The sequence below is a fragment of the Podarcis bocagei genome, assembly GCF_964188305.1.
Source record: "Podarcis bocagei genome assembly, chromosome: 1".
NCBI lineage: Eukaryota > Metazoa > Chordata > Lepidosauria > Squamata > Lacertidae > Podarcis > Podarcis bocagei.
This window is the reverse complement of record NC_138125.1, coordinates 30,932,017-30,958,954: the sequence shown is the minus strand read 5'-3', so window position 1 is coordinate 30,958,954 and position 26,938 is coordinate 30,932,017. Positions and strand designations below refer to the sequence as shown.

General features: G+C 43.2%; 3 protein-coding genes and 1 long non-coding RNA gene across 6 annotated transcripts in view; 2 read left to right on the top strand and 2 right to left on the bottom strand.

Moving 5' to 3' along the window:
* The window catches only part of NOXRED1 (NADP dependent oxidoreductase domain containing 1), a 12,906-nt gene extending 6,773 nt beyond the window's left edge, over positions 1–6,133 (bottom strand). The window contains exons 1-5 of the mRNA XM_081174886.1: positions 5,587–6,133; positions 4,905–5,053; positions 3,742–3,922; positions 2,421–2,575; positions 379–604 (exon numbers count right to left, since the gene is read on the bottom strand). Coding sequence (XP_081031012.1) covers positions 379–604; positions 2,421–2,575; positions 3,742–3,922; positions 4,905–5,053; positions 5,587–6,005 — 1,130 coding nt within the window. The 5' untranslated portion in view covers positions 6,006–6,133. The remainder of the gene's footprint in view (positions 1–378; positions 605–2,420; positions 2,576–3,741; positions 3,923–4,904; positions 5,054–5,586) is intronic.
* SAMD15 (sterile alpha motif domain containing 15) overlaps positions 1–11,940 on the top strand; it is a gene marked incomplete at its 5' end in the record, with an annotated part of 22,945 nt that extends 11,005 nt beyond the window's left edge. The window contains one exon of one of the 2 annotated variants that reach the window (XM_081174301.1): positions 11,224–11,940. In XM_081174301.1, coding sequence (XP_081030427.1) covers positions 11,224–11,314 — 91 coding nt within the window. In that variant the 3' untranslated portion in view covers positions 11,315–11,940. Of the gene's footprint in view, positions 1–4,260; positions 4,277–11,223 lie in introns of those variants that run through there. The other variant, XM_081174303.1, reaches the window with a different exon arrangement.
* Positions 8,514–26,938, bottom strand: VIPAS39 (VPS33B interacting protein, apical-basolateral polarity regulator, spe-39 homolog). 2 transcript variants are annotated; one of them, XM_081173846.1, is made up of 20 exons: positions 26,378–26,938; positions 24,736–24,828; positions 23,557–23,653; positions 22,691–22,834; positions 21,894–21,932; positions 21,296–21,360; positions 20,182–20,238; positions 18,876–18,968; positions 18,193–18,226; positions 17,185–17,287; positions 16,788–16,815; positions 16,328–16,401; positions 15,582–15,657; positions 14,397–14,531; positions 13,552–13,593; positions 13,133–13,222; positions 12,492–12,578; positions 11,953–12,042; positions 10,602–10,706; positions 8,514–9,269 (listed from the first exon to the last, which is right to left on the bottom strand). In XM_081173846.1, the coding sequence occupies exons 2-20, from the start codon at positions 24,826–24,828 to the stop codon at positions 9,249–9,251; spliced, it is 1,473 nt and encodes a 490-aa protein (XP_081029972.1). In that variant the 5' UTR covers positions 26,378–26,938; the 3' UTR covers positions 8,514–9,248. The 2 variants fall into 2 exon arrangements, with proteins under 2 accessions (XP_081029972.1, XP_081029973.1); XM_081173847.1 differs by having other exon boundaries at positions 26,478–26,938.
* LOC308575969 lies at positions 17,227–23,745 on the top strand. The gene is made up of 2 exons (XR_014002988.1): positions 17,227–17,353; positions 23,566–23,745. It is a non-coding gene; the product is annotated as an uncharacterized lncRNA (long non-coding RNA).

Sequence of the window (26,938 nt, the reverse complement as noted above, 5' to 3'; positions counted from 1 at the left end):
CCAGTGCTGCAAATACTTAGTGGCCATTGCAATGGGTATAGCAACCCCACACACAATCAGAACTATACACAGGATGCGTGACTTGTGAAAATCCCAATCCACTACCACATGGAAACATTTCCAACAACTTCCACGCAACTGCCTAACTTTAGGTTTAACCCTGTCTCAAGCAGACACTCCAGATAACCTCCCAGCACAGATTTAGAGGGTGCATGGAGAACAAGGGGGGGGTTGGGTCATCAGGATTGAAGAACATAGGGTTCTTTTACTTGGAAAGCATGTTTCTAATTCAGTATCATGCACAGATGAAGCTCCATCAACTTTTTAAAATGCTCAGTAGGTCAAGAGTAAATACTATTTCCAGTTTGTCATACGTACTTATTACATTGCAGGGTGGAAGCGAAGGCTTGGTTGATGAAGTTTTCACAAACTAACTCTGGCGATTCCGATCTATTATCTAAGGAGGTGGTGCTAGCTTTTGCAGGAAAACACGCTTCATTGAGGAAGAGCAGGGCTCTCATGTAGGTTACACGCTGCCATGTGTAGCTATTTAGAGCTGCATAGAAAACTGCTGCCAGCCACTTTGTATTGACAACAATTTCCGCTGTAAGATAACAGAAATGTTATATTAGACCAGGGGTCTGCAACCTTTAAGACAATAAGAGCCACTTGGACCCGTTTCTGAAGGAAAAAAAAACTGGGAGCCGCAAAACTCGTCATTATAAAAATAACTTTTTTGTCACTTTTTTATTATTTCTTTGTTTGACCCCTCAGAATTACTCCTCCTCATAGAAATAAACGTTAAATTAACAAGTTACCTTTTTGTGTGTGTGTGTTATTCACTCCCCTTCAAAACAGTGACCAGCGTACATGCCCCCTTTCAATGCAGTGACCAGCGTACATGCCCCTTACAATGTAGCGGGCGGGCGAGAAGGTGACCGCCCCCATGCGACGTCACAGCCAGTACAGCGCCCGCCACAGTGGGGAGTGTCGGGGCGCACAACGCGCCTCCTTCCCTCGCTAGCATCTGCCCTGGAGCCGCGGCAAAGGTGTAAAAGAGCCACATGCGGCTCCGGAGCCGCGGGTTGCCGACCCCTGTATTAGACATACAAAGCGTTTAGTTCACCATACTGCTAGGAGGCCGGCACAGCATGATGCAGCCCTTAAGCCAACCTTTCCTTTCAATTTTTGACCCTTCTCCCTGGTGAGGGATTGCCGTTGTCTGAGGCCCTTTCCCTCACCTTTTTGGGAAAAACATATAAGGCCCACACAAGCAGGATCATGAATGGGAATTGGGCTGAGAGGATACCTGCATCTCTCCTCCTGTCCGTGGATGCAGACTCTGACCTGAAAGGCAGCTAAATGAGTCAAGAATAAAATGGCTGATTTCCGAGGCAGCTACTACTTCAGGATTACAGGTGGATGAATCACATTTTTGAAATCTTCTGTAGAAACAAGTCCTTGTACATAGAAAACTAGCGCAGCAAGGAGCTCAGTTGCCTTTTGCAAATATGCTACTTCTTTATTTATTGGAAGCTTTAAAAAAAATAATGAGGGAAGCATGAACCAAAATAATCTCTCTCACTTCCAGCCCACTCTACTATCTCATTCTGCTGCATGTGTGGATTGAGTCTCAGAGGTAGGCATGTGATGCTGGTGCCACTTTTTCCAAGCTGATGGCAGCCAGCTATAATGGATGGGGCACCTGCATCTGAGACTTCATTTCTGGGCTGGAGAGAAAAATTATAAGGGACAGTGTTTTGTTTTTTGTGTTGTTTTTTTACATGTTTAGGGTTACTCTCATTTTAACTCAAGAAAATCAACATTTTATAGTTCAGATCAGGAAAAATAAATACAGTAAATGGACAAAAACACAAATATTCACAAAATGTTTGGGGTATGCGTACCCGTGCGTACCCCCAGAAAAAAAGCACTGAGAAGGGGTAATTGGCCAATGCAGGGACAGAGGACAGACCTCTGGTGGTAGAGAGTGAGAGAAGAGAAAGCTGTGGAATGTGGGGGAGTGGAAACGTTAACAGAAATGAGGTTCAAACATCCAAGACTAAAAAAGAAAATGGTTAAAACTGTAGCAAAAGTGAACTTTGCTTTTAACAGCAGGTGGGCTGAACAAAATATTCAGATCCAAACGTTAAGTATTGGAAGTGCTCAGATATAATCACTCATTTGCCACATACAGCGGGGGGGGGGATGTCAGAATACCTCCTATGTTTTTGGAGGATGGTTTGTTTTGTGCATCTTGATCCAGGACATGGCAAATGAACCTATTTCACCTCCTCCCTGCATACAGATCCAAAAGCTGGGCTTTGATTATAAGAGGTGAACATTAAATTAACCGCATAACAATAACCAAGCGCTCTTCTTCATACAGGCTGCAAAGTGAAGAAAGATAGTTCACCTACCACTCGGGTTACAGGGACATGTGGCTTGGATAACAGCTGGGTCTTTGAGGGCTTCCACAACTGTCCTGCTGGCCTCCCACATCTGAAAAAGTCCACTCTCCACAAACTTGTACTGTGGCCTCAAGATGTTATTGGAGGAAAGAAGTTGTTTCAGCCTAAAAGCAAATAAGAGCAGAGTTAATCAGATGGACTTTGGTCTGAGAGGCAAGCAGGCAAAAGAAGAATGATAAAACGTGTTCTAAAGCTCATTATGGAAAATCACATTGACAAAGGCTCAGACACCACATGTTTAACGATACCATTGCCTGAATGTAGCTGAGTCCACTGTTACATGCCTTCAAAATGCATTCATGCATGTATGTGGGCTCACTGGACTGGATTGTAATCACTGCCCCCAATTTCTACATGTTGCTGCTGTAGTTATTCATTTATATACCCCTTAATGCCAAAGGGTTCTAAGTGGTTTACAAGTCTAAAAGTCAGTTGCACAAGCATTAAAATATAAATGATTAAAATTCACAGTAAAAATCCTATTAAAACACTGAAACACAAACTCATCATTAAAATATACAATAAAGCAATCCCATTAAAACAATACACTGATTAAATGTTCGGTAGAAGATATGGGTAGAGCCTGGTACTATGAAAATTATATGTTTACAATCACCATTCCTGACATCCTTAAGAAAACTCACAATACAGGGCAGAATGGTCATTCTGTAATGTGTCAATCTCTGAGCAATGTGAGGTTTTAGGGGTTCAAGCTTGTACCGTGGTTGCAGTGAGTGAGCAAGTGTGTGTCATAGTATAAGCAGTTAAGAAACCAAACACATCTGGTAGTGTGCCCTGCTTAAGTTACATTGGAAAAACTTCAAACATGGCTTTCCTTATAACCCAGAATGTACATGTTTTGCATCTAATGGCACAGACTAAACACTGTCACACACCTAATTCTAATACCAGCTGTGCAATCTTGGGGGAAGTGCATAGGATTGCGGTCCCAAGCTATAATTTGATGAACGGTTAGTTGGGAGAGTTTCCTTGAGAACTGAATGGGACTTGCTTCTGAATAAACAGGCATAGATTTGCACTGCTAATCTCAGAATTCTAAAATCTAATATGAGCAAAATCCTTAGATTGCTTCCCAAGTAAAGCAGATAGTACTAGGAAGGATCACCTTGAATAGATAAGGTTCATCACAACTTTGACACCAGCAATTGCTTAACTCAGAGGAAATAGTTACTTGTTGCTTTTAAGTTGTGTCACACAATTGGATGATATCTTCAAATTAAGCTAGCTCTGGTGTTTTAATGTACAGTACCTGGGCAGAGGGATAGCTGTGACCAAGCTGTAGACAATGCAACATTTTGTAAGTGCATCCTGGATTTCTGCACAAATGTGTGGGAGGTGAGACGGAAGACAGCAGAGAAATACAGCATCTGCCCAGCCCACCAGCTTCCTGTTGTCATAAAAGCAGGTAACTCCCAGTGTCTCAAATTCTCCTGGAAAAGACAATGGAGAGGAAGAATGATCTCTTGTTTCCACATAAGAATGGCCACCTATTTAATACCTGAGGTTGCAACCCCATGCACTTTCAGCTAAGAGCACAGTGGTGCTCTCACCCAAGCACAGAGGGATTTGTTTCTGAGTAAACCTGTTCAGGACTGCACTGCAAGGTTGTGTGATCCTACACACAGAGACAGCTCACTTGGTTTGTATAGCATACACCGTTCCAATAATCTGAAGTGGGTACCAAACAGAATGCTGATTATTGTATCCTACCTTTCTCTACCATTAAAAGCCAGTTTCAGTAAAACACTTCTTCCACCATCACTTCCAGATGATGTGCAGCCTCTGCTTCCTGGGGAGGTGTATAGCATAGTTACAGAGAAGCCACTAAGAACATCTCTATGTATGCCCTTAGAGCACATGGTGTACTACTTATGAAGATGTTTTCCATCTGCCTTAATGTAGAGGGCACTGGGGTGGAGTTAATGAATACATTAACATGAAAGAAAATGGGCCACAACAGTGATGCGAGATGACTTCATTATAGCCAAGTCCTCTCGTCTGATGACACTTTGAGAAATTTGCATAATGACCACAGATAGCTGTCATACACCACAGTTCTTCTGGGCTATGGAGGACTGAAGCCTCTGTCCCAGAAACAAATGCAAAAAATAATCACCTGGCACTATTTCAAAAACTCTGATTTAAAGTCTATAATTCGAAAATCGCCAAACCTCAGAAACTGGCCACCTTTCAAAAACTATAAAAAGACTTTTAATATTCCTCCTCTTTATCTTCAGGGATGATTATTGGAAAGGATTTCATTGTTCTAAGCTTCCCTCTATCTAGTTATTTCCTGTTGTTTACCAATCATTTGGAATAAAGACCTCCACCTGGATCTCTAGGCAGGAGTGCACCTAAATTTTGTGATTACTAAATTGATTGCTGAATGCCTGTCAAGCACCTGAGTCTTACCCAGAGTTTCTGGACGCCTTGTAGATATCTGGATGCTCTTTCCTGACATGCCACCCAGATGCAACATTGTCCTGGCCAGCTGTTTCCCAATATGGCCTCCACCAATAATCCCAAGCTTCAGGCCTTGGCTGTCACCCTCTCTTTTCTGCCTGAGGAAGAACATAAGTGGCAGTGTCATTCATTCGTTTTATTTGTATGTTGCTTTTACATGCACAAAAATGCTAAAAGTAGCCTGCAACAAGAAAACAGGAAGGCATCTCACAATTTCATAATAACATAGCAAAGCAACACAACAGCAAATATAATAGCACATGAAAAATGTCAATACTATAAATACAATGAGATTACACAAGCAACATCCAGCACCCAGTAGCAAAAATAAAAAGCAACTCTACAATTCTATGATTTTATGTGATTTTCATCCCTCTTTAATATCCATTACAAACGATGTCTTGCATCATGGACAGATCAATAAACTCAAACTCTGTTGAAACAGAACAGGAGGAGGAAAGCTGCACAAGTCAGAATGAATCTTAAGATAAAAGTGTGTGAGGTCCCTTTATGCTTTGCCCCTGTAGACCACAGACTGAGAAAAGGGAAGAAAGTGGTGTTCTGTTAATATAATGCAGCTTTAATCCACAGCAGGAAATCTTACAGGAACGCTTTTTGTTCCATACTTTACCTGGTGGCTTGGAGCAGTCTGCAGAAGAAGAATGCGTGGGCACAGGCAGTCACTGTCAGTCCTTTGGCACGGCATCTTAGGCTCATCAGGGGCTCATGTGTCCCTGCTCCATAGTCAGGCTGAAAGGTCTTCAGGTTCACCATAATATCATCCATCTTGAGCTTGAACACAAACCTTCTGTGGTGAGCGGCAGCTGCAATAGTGGCAGAATGGTCATCCATTTCCAACTGCTCTGTGGTGACCACCCTTTCTGCAAGGGTGAAATCAACTATTGTGCATGTGGCCATTCTTGTGTGCCACCCAGAGCCTCGGGTACTTTTGCCTTTAGTCAACCGCACAGGGAAGTGGCACAGAACGAGAAACAAACTTCTCTGCCACAAACTCTGTGCTTCCAACAAAAGGGGGAGACCTCCAGACATTACCTCTGTGGCTATTTGCACAGCTCTTGGGAATGAATGGAGTGGATGTCCCTTGTCCTTCAGCCCATGCTCAGTTCAAAATATAGCCTTAAAAAAAAGGAAAAAAAGAAACTAGCTACTGACCAAAGTCATCAATTTGCCATCAAGAAGAAGAAGAGTTTGGATTTGATATCCCGCCTTTCACTCCCTTTTAAGGAGTCTCAAAGCGGCTAACATTCTCCTTTCCCTTCCTCCCCCACAACAAACACTCTGTGAGGTGAATGGAGCTGAGAGACTTCAGAGAAGTGTGACTGGCCCAAGGTCACCCAGCAGCTGCATGTGGAGGAGCGGGGAAGCGAACCCGGTTCCCCTGATTACGAGTCTACCACTCTTAACCACTACACCACACTGGAGGATAGTACTATTGAAATAGAAGGACCCATCTTGTCCTGTTGAACCATTGATGGCCATGAGAAGCAAAATTGCCTTCGCCTGGCACAAGAAAGGGGGAAAGAAGGAAAGACCCTCACCCAATTACCAGCTTTCACATCCGCTGAAAGAAACAGGCAGCTGCAGTGCACAGCATCCCATCCCTTTTAACTCCAAAAGCTTCTGGGTCCTGCTCAACTGCCACGCTATCAAACAAAACCACCGTCGTCATGGCAAATGCCTGGTAACTGAGCCTTGTTTCTAGAACCCATTTTTGCACGTGATGACTTCATAATTGCTGCCTTTAAAGGGGACAGCAAATCATTTCCCTCCCTACAGGGAATCTGAGCAAATCTTTAAAAGGTACAGACTACTTTGAACTGTCTTATATGAACTTTCCAGAGCTTTAGACATCTTTGTCTAAATCTGCTGATACCTTGTGTTGAAAATTGTTATTTAGTATGAACAGCCATTATGACTGTAGAGTCTAAGGTGGCTGACTTTCTCTACTCTTACAATATATGCTTATGTGTGAAGGGAAAATTCTAAACTAAATTCAATTTATTTTAAAAATGACTCTTGCATTAAATTATGTGTTCCAGACTAACTGTCCCTTGTGTCCTTTGGGGTTGAAGTGCCTTCCAAGACAGGCACAAGGAACATTTATATCCTTGACCTTTAATGCATAAGAAATTACCAGGGCAACTTACAAAAAGCAAAACTTCTTGCCTTATTTTTCACCTTAAAGCAAATCAGGGGAAATGAATGCAGTTACCTAAAAATATAAACTTTAAAACCAGGCATACCAGAATTGGCCGATTGACACATGTGGTACTAGCTTACGTATAAACCATACATTAAAGCTGTTCTCTTCATATACTCTAAAGCAGCCTTTCTCAACCTTGGATCCCCAGATGTTCTTGGACTGCAACTTCCATAAACACTGACCACTGGCCCTGATGGGAACTGTAGTCCCACAACACCTGGGGACCCAAGGTCGAGAAAGGCTGCTCTAAAGGAACATCTGAAAATAGTCAGTGTTAAAGCTTGCTTCTAGTGGTTATATGGGAGTTTGAATCTTCTCTCCCAGTTCCAAGTTCAACAGCTTACTGCTTTGCATGGCCTGGCAGGAATATGCAAACAGGATGTGCAAGGGTGGTAGAGCAACTGAAGAAAGTCCCCAGTTAAGAGTCCCTGGCTTCTCCAGGTAAGACTAGGAAAGACACTCTGAAACCATGGAGAACTGCTGCTAGTCAAGTGTAGGTAATACTGAGCTATATGGACCATTGGTCTGACTCAGGCTAAAGCAGCTTCCAATACATGTGCAAGTGAATTCTTTTGAGCCCAACGTGAATCAACATCACTATACTGAAATGCCTGTGGCATCATAGAATTGGAAGAGACCCTGGGGGCAATCTAGTCCAGCCCCTGCAATGCAGGAATCTCAACACCCATCACCTTATCCCGTATGTGCCCACTTGACTGCTTTGATTGGTGGACGGGCACTACAGGTGCCCACATACCCATTCTGCATTTGTAAGAACTTGACCCTTTAATGCGACAGTGCCTATACTTTGGAACTCCCTATTGAGATCAAGCAGGCATCTTCACTGCACTCTTTAGACAAGTATGCACACTGGAGGTTATTGCTCGTTTGTTACTATGTTATGCATTTTTTGTGTTCTTAAACCACCCTGTGATCCTTGGATGAAAGGGCCATATAGGAATTTAATACATAACAATAATAATAAAACAACACCCAGATGCTTAGAAAGTTGAGGTAATATTAATGTGTTTTAGTATTTAAACTTTTGTATGTTTTGTAGTTGGGTTTTTCTTGATTTTTCTGTTTTATATTTTGTAGGGTTTTTTTTAAAAAAAAATATTGAGTGGTGTTTTAATATAAATATAAACATAAATATAAAAGTATGTATGTCCTCTCACTGAAGAGTCACAGTGGACAAAAATGCTTTAGAGTCCCTAGATAATAATTTCCCATTTTACTTATAATCCCTTGAGGGTACAACCCCATGATAACCCCAGCTGGCTATTCTACTTTTGCAAGATAAAAAAAGCAAGAAAATACATTGCAGTCACACAGAGGGAGGCAAAGCTTTATTTACAGGAATGGAAAAAATGAAGGAGAAAGAGGGCAGAAGAGAAAGGGATCCAGGCCTGTGGTACATTTTATGAAAGAAGTACCAAAGAACAAGTAGTCTTATTAGCCCTTGCTGAGGGAAAATGCAACCATTGTCCAAGGAGCATATTGGTCAGTCTCCAACTAGAATTGGTTTTATGTTCTCCTTGGCCTAAAGGCAAGTGGTTATTATACAATGATCTGGGGAGAAGAACACGGGTGGGGTTAGATCGCCTTGAAGAATCTTTATACAGCCCTTCCTCAGTTAAATAAAAATCCCAATTATCTTGAGTTTCAATCCTATCAAAGCAGTCACTGTCCCGCACTTTGGACCTGGATAAAATGAAAGGACTGGAAACAATTCCTATAAATAACAATTTCACAGGGAGCCATCCTTCCTGACTCAGATGAACAGATAGAAGTGTTTAGGAGCCAGCTTCTTGATCACATGTACTTTTCTCATTTATGCGATCATGTTCTATTCATCATATGGTCAAGTTGAAAAGAGAGTGCTGGATTTCAGCTTTTTAGCTTTGGTTCTGTTGGCTGAACATCTCCTTTGGGTTCTGTCCCAGGATCCAAAAGCAGAGCCAGCTACAATCTGGGCAGTGGATTAAAACCAATGCAGAGCTATGTTTGGCAGCTTGCCTTCATTGTTCCAGTAAAATCAGGCTTCTTCCATGATGAGTGAGCAGCTCTCAATTCTTCCATCGGATTTGCTGAAAGAGAAACAGAATGAGATATGGCTAGTTTCAAATATCATCACACCTCCCAGCTGCCTGGACAACAGCCAGTGAACCTACACCTGTCAAAACAGATGGGGAGAGAGGACTCCATACTCAATTTGTGAGAAAACAATGGGAGTAAAATTATATATTTTAATCTTTTAATCAAAATAGAGATATTAGACTTTACTTTCAGTGCAGCTAAGTGACAATCCGGTAGAAACAGAAGAGCCAAATGAAAGCCAGCAATCTTGGGTTAATGCTTGAAATGGATTAATAAAAAATCTGCGTTAGAAGCCCTGTTTCACACAAGCTTATAGGACATATAGGAAATCAAACAACAAGCAATTAACTTGCACAAATCATCTCCATTAAGTAGAAGGTAAGTTTTACTGCCATCTGTATCATTAAAGGGGATTAAGTCTTTAAGCTTCCGATTTAGGAGAAGGATTTTGTACACAGAAATCATGTCCTGAATGTTCTTGGTTTCTAGCTGTATACTGTTACAAGTCACTACTACATTGTAAATTGGAAATGAAATTGAATCTGAAAGGTAGAATTGGATTTCTGGAGGCAGCAGGGGAAAAGACGCAAGCTAACAGTTGACTCTCAAAGCAACTGCCTGGCATGATAAACGAACACAGATACTTGGCTTTTGTTTTGTTTTGCCCCGATATAAAAGTGATACCACTATCTCACAAGAGTCTCCCTTACAAAAAAAAAGTCAGCATGTGGGATGAGTTTGATGATGTCTACCACTCATGAGAAAATGAAAGGATAAAGCTGTGACAAGAGCCAACAGTAGGATCATTAAACAGTTATCAACCGCTCTTCCCAACATCACTTCTGCTTGCCCTTATTGCTCAACCTCACTTTCTGCAACTAAATCAAAGCTGGCACCTGGAAAAAAACGGAATGAGAGCAAACCAGGGCCGTCTTTACCTGGGGGCACAAGGGATGCGGTGCACCCGGGTGCCAAATTCTGGGGGGCGGCTACCACTGAAGCTGCCTAAGCCCTTAACCGCGACCCCCGGGTGATTGCTGTTGATGGGTCGTTTCCGTTCTCTTTTGCAGAAGAGCTGCAGAATCAATGTATCTGGCGGCGCCCCCTAGTGGTGTCTTTCATTTTTGCATAGCAAAAATGGAAAGATGGAGTTATTGTTGCCGCTTTTTATGAGTTATGAGCTGCCCCTCTATAAAAAGCTGAACAACCTTGACCTGCCCCCCCCCCAAATTGGGGGTGCTGGGCGGATTTTTGCACCCCTGCACCACATATGCTAAAGACAGCCCTGGAGCAAACTGTATGAATGAGTTGTTCTTTCTTACCGGGTTGCTGAGGATGCTATCAATCTTCTCCTCTGCTGGAGAACCCCGATCAACTTTACATCTGTACGCCATCAACTGGAGACGATCCTTCAAGTCTTTGTAGGTCTAGTTAAAAAGCAAAAGCCAGCTCAGGTACATGGCAGTCCTCTATCTCAGAGTGATAGAGCATAGTTGGCCTTCTCAGTGCCTGCACTCTGGAACTCCCTCCCAGGAGACACTGACTTTGGCCCATCATTAATGGCATTCCACCATCAAATCAAGGCATTCCTTTTAGAAGGACAGCTTTTGAAACTTGGGCATCTTAAGCATTGCTAGAAAATAGTTTTTAACTCTGCTGGAAACTCTTACTAATAGAATTGGGTTTTGGTGGAAGAATGCGGTTTTTACTCCACTGTTCTTAGCCCTGCTGTCATTTTTATCATTTTGCTTCTCTACTATAATGTTCTTTTAATTTTCTGTTGTCTGCTAGCTGCCCTGGACCCTTGATGAAAGTTGAATAGATATGCTTTAAGTAAATAAGCTGCCTGTGTGGAACCAAATGGTGGAACGCATGTAAACGTCATCTTGAATTAATTGGTATGAGTTGCTACATATCACATATGCTTATGTGCTTGCTTTACAGCCTTAGCTTTTGGCATAATTGGGAGAAGGGAAGCTGTTACCCAGGCCCATTGGCTGCCTGCCAACTATTCTCTTATCTGAGAGATGGATGAGAATTGGGAACGGGCCTCTAAGGCAGGGGTGAGTTACCTGGATTATTGTTGCCAGCTTGCTTTCTGTATAAGTAACACTTAACATATTAAACCCTCATGGATAAAGCCATGGTGCTTGCTACTTCAGCATCCATTCTGAGGTGAAGCAAGGAAGCCAGCATTGTATTGTTGTATGTGAGTCTCTTGATGTATCTCTCTTATAATAAACCACTAGGACAGATCACTCAGGTGTTCTGGGCATCTTTCTTTGGAATCCCTGAAGCTGGGTCCTTAGGGGTATCAGTGAATCTTTCATGCTGGTCTGGATCTGGATCCTTGGGACAGAGCACTGCCCCAGTGGAGAATCAGTGCTTTCACTTCAACCTTTTTGGAAGCAGTTCTTATCCTCTGGGGAAGAAATGTAGCTCAGGGGTAGAGCAGCTGCCTTGTATAAAACAGTTTCAACCCCTGGCATCTCCAGGTAGGGCTGGGAATGTCCTCTGTCTGAAACCCTGGAGAGCTGCTGCCAGTCAGTGTAGACAGCACTGAGATAGATGGACTAATGGTTTGACTCTGTATAAAGGCAGCGTCTTATGTCCAAGGACAGACTTCCCAGAACCATCAGGAACTCCTCCCCACCACACACAGCAAGGACTCACATCTATAACAACGTCATGGCACTTGTATTTCATTGCGAGGTTCAACTTGGTCTCAACATCTTCTACCAGGCGCACATACTCCTGTAAGACCTGCATAAGAAAGACAGGAAGCATCAACAGAGCAGAGATACTCCAAACTACTCTTCTCCATCTCCCAAGTTTATCTGTAAACCACATTTCTCTGCACCTGCCTTCCTCCATCAAAGGGAGTTGCTTTTGCTTAAATTTATTCTTGTTTATATTTCTGGATATAAAAAAAATTATACTGCAAAAGGCACACGGTCAAGCCAGCAACCCCATGCTCCATATGTCAAACAAAAATAAATTAACTCAAAGATAGATTTGATTGAGAAAACCATCAAGGAGTAGGAAAACCAAGCACAGCCAGAGGGGCTTCTCCCTTCCAACATCTTATGCACAACCAAATGAAGATGAATATACTTGTGGCAGACATGAAGAAATTGCAGGGAAGAGTTAGAAATCTCTAACCTCAGAGGCAGGATACTGGTTTGCTGAAACAGGGCAAGTCACTCACTTACTTGTACTGGGGCATTGTTCCGCTGCAAGATCTCCACTACCCGATGAAAACCAATAGGAGCTTTCTTTTTAGTGTAGCCCAACCAGTTCTGAAATCACAATACGAAAATCACATTAACATTAGATCTTGTGACAAAAGAAACCCAGAGATTCCAGGATGGGAAATGCAGCAAAAAAAAAAACTCTTAATAGCAAGCAAAGGATGTTCAAGACAGCTCCTCCTCTGTCTGCATGCCCCTCCTTATACACTCAAATGGCAAAAGCATCCTTCCTTTGGCTGAGGATGCCGCTCTTTTTCAATGGAGGTTGACTGCAGAATTTATGAACAGCTTCCCACATCTGCCACTGTATTCTCAGTCTGTGCCGCATCCTTAAAGGGAAAGAGTGAAAGAGGCCTGAAACAAGGATCTACTGAAGTATGAGATGATCTCTAGTGTATTACAGGAGGGCAGTTATCTTAACGCAGAGGTGGCAAGTATATAGACTGGGCTCTGTTGGCAGATCCCGGGTGATTTGTACAGTCCAACAACACCTGGGAGAGTCGCATCCTTGCTTTGTGTCAAGCAGAATAACTCATTGATACTCGTGAGCCAATGAAGGCCCAATATTTGGCCCAGGCTTTGAGAAAACCACCGGGACTCACCTTGGTGGTGAACAAAGCATCTACATCATGCCAAGCCCGGAGTTTGGCACGAGCAGCCAGGGCTGTCAGCACATACTGTTTGTCTGGGATCTAGAAGGCAGAAACATTGAAATGTTAGAAAAGGCATTGATAGCAGGTTGGGTTGCGAGCTCCTGGTTGGCACCAATCAATTCTTAAGGTACAACCCAGCAACCAGATGAAGTGCAGCAATATCTGGAAGGCACAATGCTAAACTGAAGTGCTAAAGGCCAGTGCAATGAACTTTGCTATACTGAGCTGCTGCGGCTAGACTTGGTCATCTGTTGTAGGACTTAATTCCTTCACCCAAAGCACACCTTTGCCTTATTTCTGCACATTTCTAACAGTGTTGCCCTCTCCTAGAATGCACAGATATTATACCCAGCAGATAGCTCCCTTACCTTGAAGGTTTTCTTCAAGTTTGCTGGACTACTGAATGTTCCCTGGAAGGAAGAGACATGGCAAAATTAACAAAGGAGAGGGGATAGCGATGACCCATCCTAGTTGGTACCTCAACTATTCTGTAACATTCTATTCTATAGATGGCAGGCAATTTATAGAAAACTGGCGATATTCTGATCACCTCTTTCTCACGACCAAGTCTGAGTCTTGCACTATATACTCTCTAAAACCTAGTCTCCTTTAGCTCTGCCACAACAAATCAAGAACTGACTTAAAGTCTATAATGCCAGAAAATTTATTTTAGCATTTTCACATCTAATCCATCTATCCATCTGTTCATCTTTACACACATTTGCAAACACAAAAAATAACTGTACATTGTACCTTTCCTTTAAGTAAATTATTATTTTAAATACCCAATGCTCACTTAACTTGTTAGCTAACCTCTAGCTAGCCACTATTATTATTATTATTATTATTATTATTATTATTATTATTATTATGCAACTTTTGGAATATGATGTTCCAAACCTTTAACAACCACTGCATTACTAATGGTGCATTACTTTGTTCCAGTTATAGCTAATATTTATTATAATGGGAACTGGTTGAACCAAGTACGTTAGACAGGAAGGAGTCTCCCATACAGTATCCCTATACCTAGCCCAGCTATTCACTTTCTCGGAAATCCTGCAATACTTGAACAGAATATTGCCAATTTGGAGGCAACAGGCTACTTTCGTTGGCCAGGCCATGTGAGCCAAATCTTGCTCCCCCTTTTCTTCGGCAGGGCATGAGGCTTCAGTAACTAATACAGAGGACCCGCCATATTTGTTACCCTAACCTCAGTCTCCGTGTAGTGATAGAAGCAGGAGTAGAAAAGCGTGGTGACCAGTGGCATGTTTAGGATGGAGGCCTTTCGAGGGTACTTCCGAAATATCTCCGTCTGCCCAGCTGACTCTAAATGCTTGTCATTTACCTGGGGGGGGGACCAGAAAAAACATGCTGCATGAAAAACAAGGATAATTATAAGGTAATATAATAGGGACAAGGATGACCAGTTTTAAATCTCAGCTCAAATCATGAGGCATACTGAGGCAGAAATCCTACAAGCATTTACTCAGAAATAAGGCCCACTACAGGTAGTGGGGCTCACTCCCAGGTAAGTGGACACTGGGCTGCACTCTTAGTCATCTTAGTCCAGCCACTGTCTTTCAGCTCAAGCTACCTCACAGGGTTGTTGTGCAGGAGGGAAAAGGGAAACTTCTTGCATGTCATCCTGAGCACCTTGGAGGAAAGGTGGAATGCAAGTAGTAATATTTGTTAAAATTTGTATCCTGCCTTTCCACCAAATGGTGCTCAAGGCAGCTAACAAGAAGACACAAAACACAAAAATGCAGCGGTAAAGACAGGTAAAACACAACAATAAAATTGATGAACATAGTTGAAACAATTTCAGCAAACTGACAACAGCCATACCAGACACCATATGCCCGAAGCTTGTCTAAAATGCCTGCCAGTGGAAGGTTATCAGAGACAGAGCCACTGTATGATTTTATCCACTGCCTGCTTTTTGTATTTTTTATGTATACCACTTAGAAACTTTGGTGGTTAAGTGGTATAAAAATAGCAGAAATAAAATAAAAATAATTAAAGACAGGCTTCCAATGGCATATTACTTATTATTAATAACAGTAGGAGTTTCAGGTTGTTTCTTTAAAAGCAAGAATAGTAATCTTATTCTTGGAAGTAAGTAATCTTACAGCCAAGTCTTATAAATCAGTGCAGGGCTGTAAGTTATCAGCATGACCTGAAGGCTAAACAGTCTCTCAGCATCTATCATGATGGACTGGCTACAGCAAGAAAACCATCCTACATGCTAGATGTGACTTGCTTGATTAAGCCAAGCCCCTAGTAATTTCCCCCCTTTCAATCCAAGTAGGAAGCTTTGGTATTACAACAAACAGATCAGAGTCAGGAGGGAGAACTCCCAGTTACATGTGCCCAAAGGCGGAGCAAGAGACCTTACCTCAATGATGATCTGCCTCTCCAGAAGCGTATAATGGTCTTGAACATGAGCAGCATCTTCCAATGAAAATGGCAACCTAAAATTGGAGAAGAGTTTCTTTTCAGTTTTGGATTTCTCCTTTTATATATAAAAGGTTTGCTGATTTTGCCCATCCTTAGTTCCAATTGGGTTGTTGTGCATGACAATGTTGAAGCGTATATTATGAACTACGTTGGTGGTTATTTTTGGAGCTCCCTGCCCACCCTAAAAATGAGCTGCTTTCAATTTCTGGCCTACTGGGAAATGCCAGGGATTGGCCCTAAGATCTTTAACAGGGTTGGGGGACCTCTGGCCCTCCAAATGTTCCTGGACAACAGCTCCCATCATCCTTGACCACTGGTCCTATTGACTAGGGCTGATGGAAGTTAAAGAATCCAACAACAACTGGAAGCCACAGGTTCCCCAATCCTACTTTTGTCTGTCCTGAACCCACCACTGTTCAGCTTCACTGGATGATCCTGGGTTTTAGTACTAGGAGAGAGGGAGAAAAATGCCTCTCTATTCATTTCTCCACATCTAACGTCATGTTAGGGACTGCTGTCACAATTTTTCTAATTTTTTCTAAATGTTAAAGCTTTTCTTCATTGCTCTTCCCCTTCCTGGTTTGCAGGAACAGTAAGGCCATTCTGCTTACTGGCAATCACCTCACGTCTAGGGCTCAAACTCATTTCATCCTATAAAAACTAATGTCTGCATAACCTACTTACCCAATGCAACCTTTCAGAAACTCCTTTCGTTTCTCCACATCCTGGATCATCAGGTGCTCACGGTACTGTGTCAACTGGAGAAGGCAGGAACAGACACACACAGCAGGCTCAAGAAGGGTTGACTTAAACTAGTAGGATGTGCAGAGTAAATATATACTGAATGGATACAGGGGTGGCCCGTCCCGTTTCGTCAACTGAGGTGCAATGGGAAGGTGTTGCTGCCTCCCTGCAGCTGAAGCCTCACGTCTTGGGGTTATGTGGCTGTGGCTTCTGGCAAGATCCCACCAGAAGCCATTCTGCAACCCTGGCAGCAGCAGGAATGCTTGTGGGGTGCTACCCCATGGGATTCTGCCACCTGAGGCAGCTGATTCAGTTTGCTGGGGCCAGCCCTGAGTGGATGTCTTGGGACATCTTTGTTTCCTACAAATAAGAAGTGAGCCAGGGCATGATGGATACTCACTGCAACCTCCTCTGTCCTGTCCAGGAACCTGCAGAGGAAAAACAAGCAATAGTCCTGCTAAGCACTAAGGATGGGCAAATCTCTCCATTTCAGTTTCTCATTCTTCCATTCTTAAAATTCAGTTCCCCAGATTTTCACATTAGTTTGTGATTTTTTTAAGTCCTCTTGAAAATTCATCAGCATTTGACTGTGAATTTCTGCTAATATACAAATTTTCTATTTTTGCTCCAAAATACACATTCTCGCAAAACAACTGAATATAATGCATCATTGTATCTTATTTTCACTGATATAAGAGTTTTTACGTACATTTGACTCTAGCATATGCATTTTTATACATATTACTTGGCAGGTAAAACTGCCCTGCAAAACAAGAATTGCTCCATTGGAATCTTACCTCAGCAGGTCCAGGAGAAGTTTTTGGTCCCCCGTTTCCTTGAGAAAGTGTATTAAATGGCGCAAGGCCACCTGCCGCAGCTCCAGCTCTCTGAACAGGATTTCTGGATGAACAGACAAGAAGTGCTTGACTGGCCTGGTCAGGAGTGAATCATTCTCATTCACATCAGGTATTAGCAGGAAGATGGCACAGCACTTTCTTTTATCTTAATAGATTTCATTTACAATAATACAGGTGGCTAATGGTCTGGGATGCACACAGTTGTCATCATATGGTTTGTCAGAACAGGTGAAAGCCTAAACTGTGGCCATCTTGGATTAATCAAGGTATTGATTTTGGGCACTGAATCCAAATGTCAGTGCTAATCGGTCACCTGAGGCAGCCTTTTGTCAACTCAGTGGCTTACTTGGATCCCAAATGTCTGTGTCAAGGCACCATTTCCATGGTGAATAAATTGCATTTTTCAACCATCCAAAAGGCAAAATATTGCCACAGAGGAAGTGCAGCTCCTTCTTCATCCGCCACTCCCTCCCAATATGTCAGCTGCAATAATGCTGTCTAGAACAGGCTTCCTCAACCTTGGCCCTCCAGATGTTTTGAGACTACAATTCCCACCATCCCTCACCACTGGTCCTGCTAGCTAGAGATCATGGGAGTTGTAGGCCAAAAACATCTGGAGGGCTGAGGCTGAGGAAGCCTGGTCTAGAACGTGATACACAAATGGTACTCATCAGATCTCTGATGGCGAGTGACAACAATCCTCATCCCCCAATCTCTCCATGCTTAGTAAAGTGCCGCTATAGTCAACCTCTGCAGCAAGGCTGTTCCCCTCCCACTCCAAACAAAGCTATCCCCTTCTAGTTGTTGGCACTAAAATTATGATGAACACAAATGCTGTGATAAGGAGGCAAAAAAAAAAAAAAAAGTAGTAATCTTAATGGTCTGGAAAGACAGCCAATCTGCCCTGGCCCCTGCCACTGGGTCTAGCCACTTTTCAGGCACACATACCTTTCTTCAATGTTCTCTTCAGAAATATTAGGATCTGAAAGAAAATGGACAACAAGGAGCTTATTTTCTGCCACGATCCTGAGGCATAACTGGAAATGGTTGCTTAGGAAGCAGATGCAACAGCATCTGATTTGTGGTATCTGCCCAGAATTGGAGAGAAACTGATTTCATATGCATGGTAAAGCTAGTGGCCTACAAAACCCAGGAGAATAAACTAGCCAGGCAGAAGTTCTCAAAGGCGTCAGGGAAATAATCTTTCCCATCTCATTAACCTAATTGGGAGGTGACTTATAGTGGAACCTTGCATATGAGAAAGCACACTTGCGTTTTTCTGCTGCGTTAGAAACCTGAACATTTACATGGCATCTGGACCTTGGGACATTTTAGGGAAAATATTTGAAGAGCTTCATAAGGTTCATTTATACCTCATATCCTTGGAGGCAAGGGAAGTTAAGGAAATGCCTTGTCTCCTAAAATGCAACCTAATATTTCCAATGATCAACGAAACCAGTATCTAAAACTCAATTCCAGCTAATCAGAACCAATATATGAAAACTGATTGTAAAACCCCCCACATTCAGATGCAAATGGCCACAGAAACAGAAGTTAATGGGATCATACTAGGCTGTAGCCATGTATCCCCCATCCTGTTCTGCCCTACATTTTAAGATCACAGCACTTACGGCTGTAATGACATTCCCATCATGCACTGCAACAGCTTCATCCAGTAGCTGCAGCTTGTCCTGCAGGGAGTGAAACCTCTCCAGTGAGCAGATCTAGAACGGAATGACAATAATGGAAGGATTAGAGAGGAACCTGGATTATCTGAGTGGAGGCCTGCTTCAGACAGACAGCTACACAGGTGGCTCATCATAAAACTCCTCAGAAGAGGAGCTGCAGTTGGTTAATCATTTGTATGTGTCATTTGTTCTCCATGCGGTTCAGGAGCCAAAATATACCAATGGAAGCCTTTGTTGCCAGAGTGGTAGTCTTGGCACAATTAAAATTATTCTGAGCCACCAAGACAAACAGCTTATCATGTGCTTCTATATCCATGAATTTGCAATGTGAGCAGATACACACACTGAAAGGTAGTCCTTACTGGGGGATTTGTACAACAGGAATCCTCTTTCAGAAAAAGAATTTTGGTCACTCTATCCCAACTGCAGGCCTTAGATCACTACGCAAAGTCTCTGTTAAGAACCCACTGTCTAAATCAGGGCTTGTCAACCTGGTCCCTACTGCCCACTAGTGGGCATTTCAGGATTCTAGGTGGGCAGTAGGGGGTTCTGCGACACAAGCTGAATCCTCCTTCCATCGAGCACTGGTGGGTGGTAATGAAATTAAACCATCAAGAAATATGCATTAGTGGGTGGTAGGTATAAAAAACTAAACAGAAACTGAGCCTTTATAGCCCCTGGGAACTTTCCTTTCTTATACCCCCATTTTCTCATCCTAACCTCTAAGACTAAAATGGAACAAAGAATTCACTTTCTAAAGGTTACAGAAAGGTTTCCTAAACACAGATGTTGTGTGGCATATCAGCTCATTGCCAGTTCTAAAGCAGCCAGGAGCAGCTTGTGTACTACCTCTATATTCACAAAAAATAACTTAGTTCCCCTTTGATCTACCAACGGAAAGCATCAAGAGCCCTGCACCAGATCTATGGATGCTTTCTCAGGATACCTGCTCCAAAGCTGTCAGTGAAATAACGTATTATTCCTTGCCATTTGGGACATGCTTCAATTATGGAGCAGAGTCTGCTACCTCTGCTATAATCCCCTGGCATTCCTGACATTTGCAGGACCTCAACTCCTCCTTTTCAGACAGGGAAATTACAGGGCTGTTCTTTACAGAGAACTCTGAAAAGCCACCAACAGCCACATCTCCAGCGTTGACATGCAGGAGCAGAAGAAATGGATATGCATGGGAGCACCACCCAAAAATTCAAAGGTTGGCCCTTTCAGAAGCAGGGAAGAAGAGTCTCACCTTGCCTCTCTGCAGCCGTCTTACTGTGTCTTTAGGGCTCCAGTCACTGCTGTAATCCTGAAATGTAACAAAACAAAAACATGATGCCTTTAACACTCAAAATATTTTGAGAAGCACAGATTCGGACAAACTCCTTCGTCTTATAGGTATGATTGAGATACCCCAACAGCAGGGTGTCAGAAGTAACATTGCTTGCATCCCATCAAATGACTCATAGGAGAGTCATTTGCGACTAGTATTGCACGCAAAAGCACCCAAAACAGGTCTGGAACACAGCACAATAAAAGCAGCCACAGCCTGTGAAGACAGCTTTGTGGGAGGGATGACATATTTAAGATGTTCTGCAAGTAAAGGGCTGCAAGCCTGCGGGGGGGGGGGGTGCATATGGTCTGCCATGCATTAGGATTGGCTTAAAATTGAATGTGTATCGTGCCAGGCTATGCCGCTGGTCACTGACAGTGAAAGAAAGTTGAAGAGCTGCATGGTCCCTGGGTATGGTCTGAAGGCCCCATGAGGCTACCACCCTGCAGAAGCAAAGTAGGTTTGGGTCTGATCAGTGCAGAGACTGCCTGGAAACCCCATGTAAGCCACCCTGGGTTCCAGGCTGGATGAAAGGCAGAATATAAATGTAAAAAAATAAAGGTTGATGCCCACTACACATTAGTCGTCCCTGATGCCAACATGTTCAGTGAGATTTGCTATCCATTATTTAAATGGACAAAATTAATACATTGTTATGATGGCAGTTTCCAGAAAAGGGACAATGCAGGAGCATGGTTCCCCACTTTCCTTTCCCACCCACTAGAGAGAATTTCCTTGCTTATTAAAGGTAGAGAGCTTCTAAGACAGCAATTCTGTGAACAAGTACCTGGGGGCAAGTCCCACTTGAACAGAGTGGAACCTGCACAGGATTGTGCTGTAAACCTCCTGACATCATCCAAGTATGTTCAATGAGGCTTACACTCAAATAAGCATGCACAGCATCACAGCCCTAGTCTCTGTGGAGTGAGCATCCAGAAGACAGCCCTTGGGCGAAGAAGAGGAGTGTTTGCAGCTTCAAACCCTTTCACCCCTTAATGTTGTCCTGAATCTAGGCTTCCAAAATTATACCTACCTTATAGTCTGCTTTTGGTCTGCGCAGTTCTGGGGCGTAACTTTTAAATCCTGTGTCTGTAAGAGCTGAAGAGAGAACGACAGCATTTTTTTAAAAAACCCCCACACAATTTAGAGCCCTCCTTTCCACGTCATTTTGGTCCACCAAGTAGCTCAAAAACACTGCATTTGAAACAGAAGCACCATCAAAATTATGAAGTCACAATAAAACAGCACCAGTTACAACCAGAAGTTGTAAAAACATTAGAAAGAAAATCCTGGATGACTAAACCGCAACAAACACAACTTATCACCTTCTTTCTAAAAGCCAAAAGGGAGCAAGGAGTGCCAGCTTCAAGGGTACAATTATATAATGATCTCGGAGGCTACTCTCTGTTAGCTACCTTCCCATATATTCTGTTTGGGAAGTAGGGCTCTGAATAGATATGGAAGTACTGTGGTGGGAAGGGAAAGCCAGAAAGAAGCAGCTTGCAGTACTCAAGGAGAGAGATGGTCAGAATTTTAGCCAGGGAAATGGAGAAAGTGGAGCGAATTTCCACTGTTGTGCAAGGAGAAGCCAACCATTCAAGCAATCTGGGGACAAAGATCTAGATTCTTACCATCTGAAAGTGACTGAAAGCTCCCATGTTTGTTTCTTCCTGAAAAGAAAGAGCAAGTAAGAAAGGCTAAGAAAGCTAGATTCATCACCTCACACTGAAAACCCATTACACATCTAGGAATACTGTGTCCAGTTCTGGGAGTCACAATTTAAGAAGGGTATTGACAAGCTGGATCATATGCAGAGGAGGGTGACCAAGATCATTAAGGGTCTGGAAATCAAGCCTTATCAGGAATAAAAAATTCCTTCCAGTAGCACCTTAAAGACCAACTAAGTTAGTTCTTGGTATGAGCTTTCGTGTGCATGCACACTTCTTCAGATACACTGAAACAGAAGGAAGAAGTGTGCATGCACACGAAAGCTCATACCAAGAACTAACTTAGTTGGTCTTTAAGGTGCTACTGGAAGGAATTTTTTATTTTGACTATGGCAGACCAACACGGCTACCTATCTGTAACTTATAAGGAATGGTTGAGTTGGGTATGTTTAGCCTGGGATATGGTAGCCATCTTCAAATATCTCAAGGGCTGTCACATGGAAGAAATAGGATAGGACCTGAACCAATGAATTCAAGTTACAAGAAAGGAGATTCCAACTAAATATCAGGAAGAACTTTCTGGTGGTAAGAGATGTTCAACAGTGCAATGGACTCCTTCGGCAGCTAGTGATCTCTACTTCCTTGGATGTCAGGGATGCTTTAGTTGGGATTCCTGCATTGCAGGGGGCTGGACTAGAAAACTTGCAGGGTACTTTCCAATTCTACAATTCTGTGATTCTAAGTCCCAGTAAAGGTCCTACCTTTGAAAAAGCTGCTCAGTGAGTAAGAAGAGGCTTGCTTGGGAAATGCTCCGTATGAAGAAGAGCCTCTTTGCCCACCCAAGTCTCTTCCCTCAGCACTATTGTTGCTGCTGGAGGCGGTCTCCTTGATTGACCAGGAAATGCCTATGGAGAGAGAGAGAGAAAGAGCACTATCTGAGTAAATTCTCTAGCAAGCATAAGATGAGGCTTTTAAAATTCTAGAAGGGTTATTGATTCTGGAATACATGATTTTGGGCCTGGTTCTTATGTTTTGCTTTTCTAAATCATCACCTCATACGAGACATTTAACTCTTAAACTACCCTTGATATTTAAAAAACTCTCTTTCTTGGAAAACACATGGAAAACAGGAAAATCAGGAATATTCAAAGCACAGACTACCTTCATGGGAAATTCTTTGATAGGGAGGCTCATAGGAATGATGCACTCAGGATTTGGGGTAAGTAGTGAAGAATGAGTGAAGGAACAAGCCGGGTTTTCACAAAACACACCATGGTTTGGATCCCCCCCCATAATGTACCATCAATCTACTTGTTTTTGAAAGAAGCAGTCATTTTACTCCCTGCATTTGTTTGGCCTTGTTTGCACACTTTCCACTTATCAGAAACGGGTAGGGGGAATTCAAGCACACAACAGGCAAAATAAACAATTGTGGTAATGTATGAAACCATTAGACACTTTTCCTGCTCAATGTTAAGCACACTAAACCTCAGTAGGCCATATTTCCTAGTAGGTGTAGCTCTAACGACTGTAGCTCTAATGAGATTTTTCTTGTCAGTGGGCAGCAATAATCAAATTCAGATTCAAAGAATGGGTGATAGATGCAAAAACATTCTGCTCCACTTACTGCCCACAGGCTCCCCACTCCAGCTGAACTTCTCAAGATCATCGTCATCATCTACAATATCTCGGAGGCTGTTCACTGTTCGTTTCGACTCCTTCAGCTATGAACAAAACCAAAGTGAAAATGAAGGCAAGCCCTATTCCACCCAGATAGACTGTACACTTTCATTCTAAAGAACCGGCATCCCAAGAACAGATGTATTCTATGTTTGTGCACAAGTTGAATTTATTTATCCATCAAAATTTGTATACCACTTACTCAACAAAAGACCTCTAAATAGTTTTTAAAATCTAAAATATTCATTTCAAAATATAGATAAAAGTGTTAGATACATGCCACCCACAAAAAGTCAAACAAATCCTTATATACCAGATGCAAATTGTGAAAGAATGTTACAAGCCAAGTTCACACCTCATTTAAAATAATGCATATTTGCCCTGCAGCACTATTACATTGTTTTATTGGGTACCCATTTTTCAACTTTTACAAGACATTAAAATGGTTTGGCAGGGAACAATTTAGTAGCAGGAAAATAGATTTTTGAAAAAATGATGTGGCAAGAAAGGACTAAAATATATATCTGGAGTAAGGACTATTGGAGGCTATGATGTAGGGAAAGATGCTTTTGCACGATACCAAATTTCTGAACCTGCAGATGCAAGCTCACTTTCAAGCACATCTTCACAACCACAAGGGCTAGAAACGTGTTCTGTTAATGAATGAAGAATGAGATGATCAGGAATCCCAGTTCTGTGCATCTTGTGAAGTGCACACATCTTACATCTTGTGAAGTGCACACATTCAATCATACATGATGCTTCCTGCTCATATAAATACAGTGCACTCTCCGGATACGAACTTAATTCGTCCCAGGGTCCATACTTACCCTGAAAAGTCCATATGCGGAGGCGCCGCTTCTGTGCATGTGGCGAAACCCGGAAGTATATACTTCTGGGTTTGCTGCGTTCGTAACTCAAAATTATGCTACTCGAAGGTAACGTAACCCGAGGTACCACTGTATAGCAATTCCTCAATTTTACTTTCTTAATTCCTTCAATGGAAACATATCCATCAATAATTTAAAAAAGACTACACTATATGCAGATTTCTGCTTCCCGTAACATTTCAGGCAAGGAGACACTGCATAGTGCATTCTCAGTTTGTTCTGACTAGGAACTGTACCTGAAAAAGCTCATCATCTTCATCATCAAACGTAAATGCTTTACACTTGGAACTGTGCCAGTATTCTTCCTCATCAACCTTTATTCTGTTCATCTGAAAATAAGACTTTTTTCTTTACTGCATATATATTACCTTTAGTTCATTAAGAAATAATCCCTGACCACCTCACTATCCATGACCCATATCTACATGCTTCCAGTTTCCACCCAGAGCACATCACATAATTCCTTGTCTACAGCCAAGTCCTACAATACAACTGCATTTGTTCAAGCTCCTCAGAAAGAGACCCACACCGTAGGTCGTGTTTTATTTTTGCAAAAATGCATTGACCATCAGGGAATATGCAAAATAAATTTAGGATGTAGCAAACAGATAAGGAAAACCAAAGACTGTGAAATGGCGGTACCAGCTCAATTATAGGCTTATTTTTTAAAGTCTGGTTAAGTTCTCAGTGGCACTTTGCCTAGGAAGTGTCTTGAAAAGTGCTCCTCTGTGCTGTTAATTTTAAGTAAAGCAAAGCAGATTTACCAGCCATAGAAGTGTGGCCAAAATTGACATCAAGAGTAACCTCAGAGACACTACACTTGTTTTCTTGATGCCACAGTTTAATAATCCTGAATCAAATATTTGCATACAATAGCTCTAAATTCAAGGATGGCTAGAAATCAGTACAGCTTCAAGGTATAGCTGATCTATTTTTACTGGCTCACTCTGAAGCTTATTGTCTTTCACTGAGCAACTGATCGATCTGACCAATACGGCATGTTTAAAAACACGCCACTCGAAATGACACAGGAGGCAATCCTACACCTGCTGCCAGAACAAATCTGCAAGCAAATCTGCATTTGTGATATTTGGCCTTAACTTCCCACCACTTAGTGGGAGAGAGAGTGGTGAATGGTGCCCATTGCAGCTGGCAAGGCAGAAGACAAGGAGGCCAACAGCAGGTCACGCTAAGATCAGTGTGAGGTAGAGCCATCCCATTCTAGTTTCATCTCCTTCCTGCTCTTCCTTGCTCAGTTCTATGAGGAGGAGAAGCTGACAGGAAGCGCCACTCCCTGGACTGAATATAAGCAAGAAGGCAAATAGGCTGGCAGCTGTCTTAAGGCCGGACTGATGCTGCTGGGGCACTGCCCCATTGGCACTGGGTGGATTGGCCTCCACAGCGGGGGGGGGGGCAGTAGCCCCATCTTCCCCATAAGTTTCCACTGCAACATGACTTTAAGAAACATGCAAGTCCATTCCACCCAACCTTTCTTCTCATTGCGTCTCCTCCATTACTTGCCTCTCTGCCTATATTAGACTACGATCTCATTAGAGAGGGGGAGAGAGAGAGAGAGAGAAAGGTTAGAGAGAGGCGCCTATGCTAGAATGTAAGGCAGCAGCAGGCAACACGGGGGACCAGGGCTGGGACGGGACACCCATGAAGCAAGGTGAGGCGACTGCCTCAGGCAGCAGCGTCCCCAGGGGCGGAAGATCCCGATGTCCATCTTCATGACTCCGTATAAACAGCAGCGGCCAATGTTGCTGGCGGGGGGTGGGCATGAGATAATCGGCTGGGACCTCTTCTGGCCAAGCCCAAGTGCCAGGAAGGGGCGAGGCAGAAAGCAGGAGCCCGGTGCATCTCCACCCGATGACTTGCCTCAGGACACGGTCTTGCGCCTCCTCGCTCAGAAAGCCCCACGCCAGAGGAAGCGCCGGAGACCCCGTTCCCGCGACGGAGGGAGAAGACAGCCGCCTACCCTCGGAGGAGCAGGGCCGCCAGGACGGGGAGCGACGACCAGCCGGTCAGGGATCCAATCAGCACCACGCAGGTCCCCCGTCCATGCTCGGCGCTGTGGCCTGCGCCCTTCTGCGGGCCGCGTTCCTCGGCTCCTCAGGCAGGGAAAGAGAAAGGCGGTTGCTTTCGAAAAGCATCACGGGAGAGGTAGTTTTCCAGCTGCTTCCCCAGCCATCGATTTCGACTACAGAGCGCGGCGCGGCGGCGTTTCTCAGGCCGGCGCTTTACATCGGGAGAGGCTGTGCTGCGCTTCCCAGGCAGGAAGCCGGGCTGCCCTCAGCGCCGAGCCTTTCTCGCTCTCCTTCCTCCCCCGCTCCGCTTCTGTCACTACGGGTCATGGGCGGAGGCAAAACTCCTCCGTTTACGCGCCGCTTCTTTTGAAAAGGGCTGTGCTGCTTCGTTAGGCTTTGGGAGTGAAAGGGC

Coding starts and splice junctions, on each gene's coding strand:
- VIPAS39 (XM_081173846.1), bottom strand. CDS start 24,828: ATGAACAGAATAAAGGTTGATGAGGAAGAATACTGGCACAGTTCCAAG. Junction 21,933..22,690: donor ACTGAGCAGCTTTTTCAAAG/GTAGGACCTTTA, acceptor CTTTCTTTTCAG/GAAGAAACAAACATGGGAGC. Junction 21,361..21,893: donor CTTTCAGTCACTTTCAGATG/GTAAGAATCTAG, acceptor TTCTCTCTTCAG/CTCTTACAGACACAGGATTT.